The sequence below is a fragment of the Hoplias malabaricus genome, chromosome 4, assembly GCF_029633855.1.
Source record: "Hoplias malabaricus isolate fHopMal1 chromosome 4, fHopMal1.hap1, whole genome shotgun sequence".
Lineage (NCBI taxonomy): Eukaryota > Metazoa > Chordata > Actinopteri > Characiformes > Erythrinidae > Hoplias > Hoplias malabaricus.
The window spans coordinates 3,047,914-3,060,064 of NC_089803.1; the positions used below are offsets into that span (position 1 = coordinate 3,047,914).

Here is a 12,151-nt window from a genome sequence, read left to right on the forward strand (position 1 = left end):
GTGGGCACTTGGTGAAACTCTAATGGATTGGCATAGGAAGTTTTATCCTGTGTATTATAATCATATCTTCTTCTGTAGTAGAGGATGTAATATACCTATAGGGAACACAACTAGACTTTAAAACCACTATTGCACCTTAAAAATACCTTAATATTTTTTTTTACATTTAGTGACAATAATGTACCCCTACAGTACTGTTTTTCCCCTCTCTAACATGGGTTGGGGCTCTGCTCCAAATGATGAGTTGAAATAGTTCATCCTCCACACCACCTTTACTTATTAGTGACCACCACTTCACTGCCAATTTAACAGTGTCTGAAACTCCACCTTCTCATTGCCAACATGTCAAATACAGCTGCTTGTTCAAGAGGCCCCTGCTTTAGAGTCGATGCAATGGGGATGCATTATTGGACTGGCAAGTTAGGGGTGCTGAGTGAGATGTACATTCCCTCCAAATTTAAGCTGTTTTGTACATTAAATACAGTACTTTACTTAATATGTACTTTATTAACATTTACGATGTTTATTGTTAATTTTATTGGCGTGTCAAGATGAGGAAAAAAGACTGACTTAAAACAACTGAACTGACTTCCTCACACAAGACAAAGGCAGTGCACTGCAACTCACTTTGGAAATTTTTGGAACTTTGGAAATTTGTCCACGACAGTGAAATTGCTTGAAAAATAATTTGGTGTAAGGCCAGCATTAGCACTTATCACAGATTGATGTCTTTGAGCTGAGATTAAAATCTGTGTTTATATCTGTATTAATGATGAATTCACATGATGCAGGATTAAGTGTGAGCTCAGATCAAAAGCATCCCACAGCCAAAACTTGTCCAGATCTATCTCTGACCCCTGGCCTCGGGGCTGATGCAAAACTTGTCACTGAATCTCCCAATGATATGTCCGACTAATGGCAATTACTGCCTCTGGTTTGACAAAAAAGCAGAACCTATTCTGTAGCCTGCACAAGTACCCACCGTCAATGTGAACGTTTATACTTGTGCGTTGTGTAGTAGTATTTGTATTATATTTTGTGAACTGCAATAATTTGGGAGCAGCACCAAATCCCTGCACCTTGTTTTTATTTACCATCCAAAAGTGTGTTTCCATCTGTGATGACCAAACCAATGTCTGAGTAAATTTCTTGCCATGAATTTCCTGCTGTCTGCAGTCGCTGAAGTGTGAAGGAATAGACTTCTTCAGTTCAGCTTGATTTGATCTGACCATCCCGCTCTGTGGCCTTTGGGGTTGACCATGGACTAGACTTTCTGTCTGTATTTACCTGTTCAATTCCCATGAATGGGACCTCACTATAAGTGTGTGTTCAATTAAGCAAATTGCTGTTGTGTCTACCATTGTCCACTGGAATTCTGAATCACCTGGTAATAAAAGACTAGCACATAATCAAACCCAGATTATTTCAGTAGGGTTTATTCAGACAGACTACACACACGGCTGATTTACAGGATCCATAAACCCTTCCTTCAGGTGTCCAGTTACAAATGGAGGTAAACTGGTTGAACTGCTTTAGTCTGTACACACACAGCTTCTGGAATTCACTTCCTCCTAACGTCCGTCACACACTCAATACACAGATTTAATAAACTGATAAAAACTCAGTACGTACTGTGGAGATAAAGAATGGTCTTGTGTAGTGTCCACTGCAGATTTATAAGCATCAAAATGGAGTATATTAGCTTTGACCACAGACTGGACGTCTGAACAAACTATACACGGAGAGAAACAGAATGTCACATGAGGTTCAAACTGGATGTTAGACTATCCAGTCTGATCTCATTTTACATTTCATAATTTTAATCTCAATGTTATTAATGAAATCCACATAACACAAGTATAAACAGTGTTCCTGTTCATCTAAAAAGAGCAAAGGGATGTATGTGAGCATGTGAAAGTACTCTTACCTTTTCTGAGTTTTGTCTACATTCAGTTCCAGCTGCAGAAACCCCAAAAGAAAACACCATTAAACCAACACTGAGGCTTCATCTCCAGTTCAGCAGTGGATTGGTATTGATCAACTCCACAGCTCTCTCCATTCTTCACTAGAGTAACACTGAACTTTGTTTTCTCTGTACAGGGAGAGAGGGAGAGAAAGACATAGAAAGAAAGAAAAAGAAAGTCCATACCAGAGCAAGAGAGACCGGTCAGAGCTAATTTCAGTCTTGTCGCCTGAAGCTAAAATATACTTCTTGTTTCTCACTGTATCTCTGTGACAGTGATGCTGAGGTCCATGTTTATTCAGAAAATGGACATTCCGCAATGATATATTATTATTGTTTATTTATTTATGAAGAAGTGAGGTCTCCACAAGTTGATCTCCAGTTAAAGAAGAATGTTGTTTTTCACTCACACTGATCTTTCCCCCATAAACTGGTGTAACTGCACTGGATTCTGAACACTTTTCAGTGAAAATGGAGGAGTCCATCTTCCAAATAAACAGGAAGATTAAAGTTCAAATAATGTAGAATATTTAAAAGTCTCCTGCATTCTACATATTTAAATATTTAAGCTCCAGAGTCTAGAAATGTCTACATTAAAGGACATATTCATTTCAAATCTCAGTTCAGTACAAACATTTCAATATGGAGCGTCATGACCTATTATTTTTACATTCTGGGCCCAAAAAAGAGAGAACAGGTGAACTTACATTTATGAACTACTTTTTATAATATTACAGTAATCTCCGGACACCATTCCCTGATGTGTCATATATCTTGTAAACTGCAGCAAAAATGGGAATCTGTGGTGTGGTAATTGTCTTGAAGCTTTATGTGAAGGGGACATGTTGTACCCATTAGTACAGTCCCCTAGGGTCATAATCAAATGTCTGTGAGCAACTTTGTTCAGCCCTTTTCTGAAAGACCAGTTTCTGCACCTGTTATTTAAATGAGAAAGTTCCTCTGTTAACTTCAGATCTCAGAAGTGAGAATCAAGGAGCAAATATGCTTTTCAATCATTTTTACTGTTCCCTTTCTTATTCCCTTTTGACATAGAAACCTTGCTAAATCTAGTTTTTGTGCTCTCACAGAGCTGTGATTAGAGAATCAGATGAGGAAAAACTTGTAATGTTGTAATCTTGTAACAACTTGATTTACTTTTAAAAAATATACAAATTTAAAATATGAGGCCTGCAGCATTCTTTAACCCTTTGGAATCAGCACTCCCGCCAGTGGGATAGATCAGAACTTGAGAAAAATCACTGACGCACTCACAGTTTTTATCATTGTAAATATACCCCCAGAAACCCTAAAGTGTCTACTTTTCAAATATATGGAGGTTGAAAATAAATTAATTTTTAGCTTCTTGGTATAGAAAGGTAAGTAACAAGAGGCACGTTTCTGTCCGAGACTAACAGCATGAGATTACAAATGAGTTTACTACTACTAAATGCAGCTTTGCCATTAATGTGGCATCCATATGTCATCATGTGTCATCATGTAAGCACAACATTTCTGTCACAGCATAGGCTAAAAGCAGTGGAATAATAGATGTAATAATTGAAAATCAATTTCCAGAAATGTTGTAAAAAATTGTTTCAAGACAAAAACTCAAAGATTTTAATGTTGCAACATAATTTAAAGATATTAATTTTTAACTCCTTCACACTGTAACAAGAATTTGTGCATCACAGTGATATCATTTCATCCAGTCAGGTTTTTGGGGAAGTAAAGGAAATAATAAACAGCAGATTTTATTGTTGGACTTGTAAAATGTGACACAGCAAATTTGTGGCAAGGTTCTCCTTGTTGTTTCAGGAGTGGTTCTTAAATGTGCTCTTTGCTAGTACAGACCACGCCCGTAGAGGCTGAAACGGGGAGGCGAACTCAGAAGTCTTTTGGGGAAGAGTTCAGGGCGGCTTATGAATGCGTATGAAGCCGGACCCCCCCGTTGGATAAATGAATATGAGAAAAGGGTGGAGACGGGGTGGAGGCAGGAGCGAGTTTAAAACAGGAGGCTCAGTGGGCTTGATAAAGGCCGTTTTCCTGCCATTATCTGCTCCTCCCAGTTCAGAGTGATTTTCAAAGCTGAACTGGAGATGGAGTGAGTTGACACTAGGGGGTGATGTTGCCTTTCAACATGAAAACATTAAACACTTAATAGTGGCTGTGATAAGGTTACATGGCTGCATTAAGCCATGTTAAGTATTATAGAAAGTCCTACATGTTCAGGAGTAAGTCAAGGAATTAATGTGGGTGTAGAAATAATTCTACACCATGTAGTACTCTCAAACCTAAGTGTTGCTGTGCTTCTCCAGGTTTTAGCCCTTTGGTTGCTGTAACAGAGAACACACATGATGTTTGTGAGAGCTGGGTGACAGGAGTATCTATTCACCATGACAGATCTGTCATCCAGTATAACCAATAAACGACAGCCATCCACTGACTTTGAGGAGTGATCTGCACACATTTATTAGCAGGTGTTGGTCACCTTACACAAGCAGGGCAAGACAGATTGCTGCTGAGTGGTCCAAAGTTATGTTCTCTGATTAAAGTAAATTTTGCATTTCCTTTGGAAATCAAGGTCCCAGAGTCTGGAGGAAGAGAGGAGAAGCACAGAATCCATGTTGCTTGAGGTCCAATATAAAGTTTCCACAGTCAGTGATGGTTTGGGTCATCTGCTGGTGTTGGTCCACTGTGTTTTCTGAGGTCCAAGGTCAACGAAGCCATCTACCAGGAAGTTTTAGAGCACTTCATGCCTCTATGGCATATTGTGAAGAGGAAGATGCAATACACCAGACCCAACAATGCAGAAGAGCTGAAGGCCACTATCAGAGCAACCTGGGCTCTCAAAACACCTGAGCAGTGCCACAGACCGATCGACTCCACGCCACGCCGCATTGCTGCAGTAATTCAGGCAAAAGGAGCCCCAAGTATTGAGTGCTGTGCATGTTCATACTTTTCAGTTGGCCTGCGTTTCAAAAAATCCTATTTTTGTAATGGTCTTAATTAATATTCTAATTTTCTGAGACACTGAATTTGGGGTTTTCTTAAGTTGTAAGTTATAATCATCAAGTTAAAAGAAATAAACACCTGAAATATATCAGTCTGTGTGTAATGAATGAGTATAATTTACACGTTTCACTTTTTGAATGGAATTACTGAAATAAATCAACTTTTTCATGATATTCTAATTTTATGACCTGTACAGTAGCACAGTAGAGGGGCAACCATGAAAAAAGTAACATTAATAAATGCATTTAATATATTTAAATTTACAGTCAATTATATTTTTAAATTGCAAATTTAATACCACAAATTGTAATTCTAATTAATTAAGTATCAATGCTTTTTATTTCTTTGCTTAAATATTTAAATAACTCATAAAAACCCTGCCATAATTTTCTGCTCATTTCAGATAGGGCCAAATTAAGAAACCAGGCTTAAAAATAAAACAGGGGTAATCAAAAGTTCTTTTAATAGAAGGAAGCACATACATTCATTCTAGGACCTCACGCAAAATGGCTTATCATGGTCTGGGAAACCCAAACAACACCGTGCCAAAGAAAATAAAAAACTATAAAACAAACCACCCACTATATAATGGAATCTTCTGCTAGGCTGGATTAAAATAAACAAAAACCTACCTAAAGTAACTATCAAAACATAAACACAATAAGGGCACCTGCCTACCAACCCGATGTGTCTGTATATAGATTATTAACATGGTGAAAATGGAATAGACATATCAATCTTGCCTGTTAGATTAATACAGATTTATACTGTATTATATATATATAGTATAAATCTGTATTAATCTATATATATATATATATATATATATATATATATATATATATATTGAAGTGCAGGTAAGTTTATTGTTGCTGTTCCACTGCATGGTACCTACCTGGTGGGTTTTTCAATGTAAAGCCTCACTATCTCTGGGCAAGCAGAGCAATGCAAGGTTTATCCCTAATCTGTTCATTCAGGGCCATGAGAGAACAGGGACTAAAAAATAAAACAGACACCTAATGGAAAAGCTGCAAACATTGGAGTAGGGACCATGCATTAGAAAAGCACAATAATATTCCAGACATGGGGTGGAAAGCATTTACAAATACAAAGAGACCCATTACACTACAGTCAAGGGACCAGAGACACCCAAAGCACCAATAAGATCAGACTCTCTACTTTCTCTGTACGAGCTCTGGCCACCATCTTGTTCAACACAGTAGCTTTTGGAGTCACAGATGCTCCCTTGAATGTCATGGGACAAATAGCCGGCAACAGAAGCAAGACAGCAAAGACGCACACCACCTAACAGAAAAGGCCTTCACATTTAGTCATGTTGAGGAAAGAAATTACATCTGATTAAACAGACATTACGATGGATATTTGGCAGCAGTAAATGTGATATTATTGCATTCTTTGCCCTTGAGCTTTTCAGGAAGAAATGGGTAAATATTTGAGGCCTATTAATTAAGTTGTGACTATAAAATTAAAATTTTGCACATCTTTTAAGCTTATAATATTAAAGTTTGTCTATTACTAAGCTTACAAAGATAAAACAAACATTATGAGTTTCAGTTGAGGATTTTATTAGTCTATTCACTAGTAAGCACATGTAAATTTGTATGAATACAATGGCAATATTCCACACCATATGTCTACCAGTGCACAAGTATCTCCCCAAAATATGGGATCTCTGGTAGTCCTCTAACTCTGAAACTAACCATTCTGCAAATAGATACATAATGCCTTAAACTGGGTAAGGATATAGCTGGGGTCTTCCAGACTACTTCATATTCTTCTTTACACAAAGTCACAAGCACTGCTCAAAAAGAGACTCCAGGTCTATGGGCTAAGCATATGATTATTTTTGATGATGAAATGGTAACAACAGTAGCTCATTCACTTCTATCCTTGGAAGATATGTCCTTCATCAAAAAGAGTTTAAAAAACTCTTCCAGAGAGCTTAAAAGCTTTAGAAATATCCAGTCATCAGATGCATACACTTGGGGAAGGGAACAAGCATCAAACCATGTTACAAAGTGATCTTCCATGTGTTGAATACACAGTTCCAACCCTGGGGTCTCCATAATCAATTTCCTTAAAGCTGCATTGTCTTAGGGTTGGAGATTATGTGCTACAATATTGTGTGTTTGCATTCCTTTAAACCCAAATGTCTGAATGTACTCTCTCACTCTGTAGTGAAAAATCCCTCACATTTAGCACTGATTTGTCTTCTCTTCTGCGTGAATGCGCTGATGTTCTTCGAAACTCCCAATTCTTGGGAAATTCATTCCACACTCTGTACAGTAATATGGTTTCTCTCCTGTGTGAATGCGCTGGTGTTCTTGGAGATTCCCCAGTCTTGTAAATTTCTTTCCACACTCCGAGCAGGAATAGGGTTTCTCTCCTGTGTGGGTGCGCTGATGTATTTGGAGAGAACTCTGCTGAGTAAAACTCTTCCCACACTCTAAACATGAATATGGTTTCTCCCCAGAGTGAACGCTCCGGTGGATTTTGAGGGAAAGCCGGTGAGTAAAAGTCATCCCACACTCTAAACAACAAAACGGTTTCTCTCCTGTGTGAATACGTTGATGTGCTTTGAAAGAATTCTGATGAGTAAAATTCATCCCACACTCTGAACACTGATAAGGTTTCTCTCCAGTGTGAATGCGCTGGTGTTTTTTGAGAGAACTTTGTTCAGTAAAACTCTTCCCACAGTCAGAGCACTGATGTGGTTTCTCTCCAGTGTGAATGCGCTGGTGATTTTTGAGAGAACTCTGCAGACTAAAACACTTCCCACACTCTGAGCACTGGTACGGTTTCTCTCCCGTGTGAATGCGCTGATGAGTTTGAAGATGATTCTGTTGACTAAATCGCTTCCCACACTCTGAACAGGAATACATTTTCTCTCCTGTGTGAATGCGCTGGTGTTGTTTGAGATTACTTTGAAGGTTAAAACACTTCCCACACTCTAAGCACTCATACGGTTTCTCTCCTGTGTGAATGCGCAGATGTCTTTGAAGGCCACCATGTTGAGTAAAACTCTTCCCACACTCTGAGCACTGATACGGTTTCTCTCCGGTGTGAATGCGCTTGTGTTCTTGAAGATGACTCAGTCTAGTAAAAGGTTCTCCACACTCTGAACATATATACGGTGTCTCTCCAGTGTGAATGCGTTGGTGTTGTTTGAGAGAAAATGGCAGAGTAAAACTCTTCTCACAATCTGGGCAGTCATAAATTTTCCTGTTTTTTGTAAGCTTCTGCGGTTGTTTGCTAGATGTATCCGTGTGGGATGTAACCGAAGATGTTTCCTGAGAACTGGAACTTTCAAACTCTGTTTCCTCACATTTAATCTCCCCTGATTTCAACATTGTGATATACTTCCCAATGTGATGTTGCCTGATGAATTTATGTACAGTAGAAATATTCTGGGCACTGATCTCAGGACAAGAATGTGATTCTTTTCTGGAAGACAAAAAGGAAAAGAAAAGTCATGCAATCTGAAGCTGGTGTAAATTCATTATCATTTAATGGCTTTGCTAGGTGCAAAATATGCAACATAAAAATGTTTGTATTCACTATTCTGTTATTTCCACACCCCTGAGAGTGAGGCGTCAACACCAAGTCTCTTCAAAACCTTCATTCTCGATTCTGTGATCGCAGATGCGTAAAGTGATTTGTTTGAACACAGATGTGACCTCTAGGAACTCAATCCCCAGGGTCAGTCAGGGGAGTGGCATTGCAATGCTTTGGTGAGTGTTTTTCAGCCAGTCAGATGGACATCCTTGCGAAAGTAATGTCTTGACATATTATTGAGGAGAACATCGGCCATTCAATATCTGAATATCTGGTTTAAATTGCCATGTCATATATTTCATTTTGCTTTTCCAAAAAATCATATGGTTCCTAGGTCTTTGCACTTTAAGCCAGAGAAAATCACTGTACAAGTACGGACTCTAGAGGCAGGTAGGTAGAATGATGCTTGTGCCATAGTTCAGGGTCACGGTAAGTCTGGAGCCAGGACGCACTAGTCCATCACAGGGCACCACACACTCATGCCTATGGACACTTGAGTTACCAATCCCCCTATTACAATATGTAGTTTTTGTACTGTTGAAGGAAACCTACACAGACACAATGAGAACAGACTGGGAGTTAAATATGGCTAAATAATTGTGTTCACTTGAATTTGCATTTGAAGCTGAATTAGATCTAACGTGAATTTGTGTTCCACAAGTTCATTGTCTTTAATCAGTTAAATTAGTGTAAAATAAGTACAGTTTGGAATATTGTGCACATTGTGTTTCAAATTCGGTTCATTAAATTCAGGATCAAACCACCGAAATATTTTATCAGGGGCATCTGTAAAAAAAAGTGAGCATAAATTTGGTTGTGAAATCATGTGTTTGAAGTAGTATAAAATGATTAAACTCACGCTTTAAACACCACAAAACACAACACTTTTCCAGAAAAGAATAGAGGGGCTCTGAAAGGACATTTCTTTTAACCAAAGCTTAAAAGATTCCTTTTTAATTTAGTCAATAAACTGTATTTTTTGTATATTTCTCTTTTGGTTATTGTGTCACCGGTTTTATTCTGATTTATTTAACCTTCCAAGTTTTGTGTCCTTTATACTGAGTGTTTGATTGTTGGAAATTGTGTAGTTCATTTACTTTCCCTGCGGCAAAATACAGTAAAACAGCTATATTATTTTTATTGTAATGCTTATTACATTTACTTTTTTCTGAAGAAATAATACAATCTTTACCATTAATCTAAAGACAAGTGTATGGGTTTACACTTTATTAACGCCCCCAGGAAAGTACTCCTCCATCAGAGGGTTTATTTCTTACCTGGACCTGAACAAACAGGAGTAGTTCACCGTTCTCCACCCAACTGTAAACATTACCATCTCCCAGAGTCACAGCTAAGAGCTAACACTAGCCTCCTGAGCTCAGTGTGGACACAGCTCCCACATTTCCTCCATTCTCCACCTTCCCTTCAGAGAGAGAACCTGTCTGTCCCTGTTTCTGAGAGAGAGAGACAGTTACAGACACAGTGTAAACTGTGGAACAGTCTCATACACAACCTTTACCTTCAGTAAAAACAGATCCTGATTTCTCTCCAACACACAGCTCTCCTCCTGCTCCTCCCGTCCGCTCCACAACACCCGCCCCCTGAGATACGATTGGCTGGAACTTCTTACTACCCGTGTTCTGATTGGATAGTCGCCATAGGGTCGCGGTCCTTGTTTCCATAGGAGAGTTTTCACTGGAGAACAGGCGGCAGCAGGTTAGACTGCACTGCTGCTCACACGACCTCTGTTTTAAAGAAACAGGCGTCATGTTCCTGTCTTGGTGGTGCTTGTATGGGCTAATGAACTCCTGGGCTATGTGGTGTCCCAGTAGGCTCTCCCATGGGGCACAGGCCTGGAGTGAAGATCCAGACAAACACAGTCCATGAAGCACCCTTATGACGGATGTCATACCAGTGCCCCCTGGAGTCTGGCCTAGGGATAGAGCCTGAAGGTGAGTGCCTAGTGGCTGAGAAGCCCACGTCACCAGGCCGGACTCATTATCGTACAGACCCACCACCCATAATATGGGCGTGTGTGTGTGTTTAAATGAGGAACATGAAATGGAATTAAGTCAGCATTTTTTATCAATATGCTCCTTCATATGTAAAACTGAAATGCTTTATACAGGATTTAATCAGACCATTCCTCACTGTTCTTGTCCATATTTCCTTCCTGGTGTAAAACTTGAGGACTGTCCATTTAGTAGATTTTCTTTGCTCTTTATATTATCAGCAGGGTAATTTATGGCCATTCCTCTGTTGTGTAAAATGATACAAGACAGTGACTGTAATCTGAATCTGTTTATTCTAGGAACACACCCTGAAGGGGGCACAAGTCCCTCAGAGGACGACACACATTAACTCACACCTACGGACACTTTTGAGTCTCCAATCCACCTACCAACATGTGTTTTTGGAGTGTGGGAGAAAACCGGAGCTCGGAGGAAACCCACGCGGGCACAGGGAGAACACACCACAGTCCTCACAGACAGTCGCCTGGAGGAAACCCACGCGGACACAGGGAGAACACACCACGCTCCTCACAGACAGTCACCCGGAGGAAACCCACACAGACACAGGGAGAACACACCACACTCCTCACAGACAGTCACCCGGAGGAAACCCACGCAGACACAGGGAGAACACACCACACTCCTCACAGACAGTCACCCGGAGGAAACCCACGCAGACACAGGGAGAACACACCACACTCCTTACAGATAGTCACCCGGAGGAAACCCACGCGGACACAGAGAGAACACACCACACTCCTCACAGACAGTCACCCGGAGGAAACCCACGCAGACACAGGGAGAACACACCACACTCCTTACAGACAGTCACCCGGAGGAAACCCACGCGGACACAGGGAGAACACACCACACTCCTCACAGACAGTGACTCGGAGGAAACCCACGCAGACACAGGGAGAACACACCACACTCCTCACAGACAGTCACCCGGAGGAAACCCACGCAGACACAGGGAGAACACACCACACTCCTCACAGACAGTCACCCGGAGGAAACCCACGCAGACACAGGGAGAACACACCACACTCCTTACAGACAGTCACCCGGAGGAAACCCACGCGGACACAGGGAGAACACACCACACTCCTCACAGACAGTGACTCGGAGCGGGACTCAAACCCACAACCTCCATGTGTCTGGAGTTGTGACAGAGACACGACCTGCTGCTCCACCGTGCTGCCTTACTGTGTACAGCAATCATATAATATAATGTGATAAATTTATATACATTTGCTGTTTACATTTACGGTCCTAACTAAACAATGACCAATTACTATTTAAATTTGCTGTCCAAATTACAGACATCATTTTTATTCTCAAGAACTTTGATTAACAGCCCCTTTCAATCTTGATCTGTGCAGTTTGTAGCACAGTCTCGCTGCCACATAGCTTTGAGACATTTTGTCCTGTCTAGCATTTCAGTATTAGAAGTTCTGCTGACAGAAACACTTCAGTTGGGTAAGGAGATGTCATGTTATTAGGTTTTTGCTTTCCCAAATATAACAATTTAACGTCTTGTATACACATGCAAAATATATACTACAAAACTGAACTTAGTCTAAACTCA

The 12,151-nt window shown here is 40.1% G+C and overlaps 1 protein-coding gene across 4 annotated transcripts; it reads right to left on the bottom strand.

The window, feature by feature from the left end:
• Positions 1–5,475: 5,475 nt before the first annotated feature.
• On the bottom strand, positions 5,476–10,270 carry LOC136694243 (zinc finger protein ZFP2-like). Of its 4 annotated transcripts, none has more exons than XM_066667644.1 (3): positions 10,071–10,270; positions 9,829–9,999; positions 5,476–8,440 (listed from the first exon to the last, which is right to left on the bottom strand). In XM_066667644.1, exons 2-3 carry the CDS (start codon positions 9,885–9,887, stop codon positions 7,192–7,194), a joined length of 1,308 nt encoding a protein of 435 aa, XP_066523741.1. In that variant the 5' UTR covers positions 9,888–9,999; positions 10,071–10,270; the 3' UTR covers positions 5,476–7,191. The 4 variants fall into 4 exon arrangements, with proteins under 4 accessions (XP_066523741.1, XP_066523740.1, XP_066523742.1 ...); XM_066667643.1 differs by having other exon boundaries at positions 9,829–10,005; XM_066667645.1 differs by lacking the exon at positions 9,829–9,999.
• Between the last annotated feature and the right edge of the window lie 1,881 nt (positions 10,271–12,151).

Bases quoted from the DNA above. Each gene is read 5' to 3' on its own strand.
- LOC136694243 (XM_066667644.1), bottom strand. From the start codon at position 9,887: ATGGTAATGTTTACAGTTGGGTGGAGAACGGTGAACTACTCCTGTTTG. The intron at 8,441-9,828 runs GTAAGAAATAAA...TTTGTCTTCCAG, and splicing joins TCCTGTTTGTTCAGGTCCAG to AAAAGAATCACATTCTTGTC.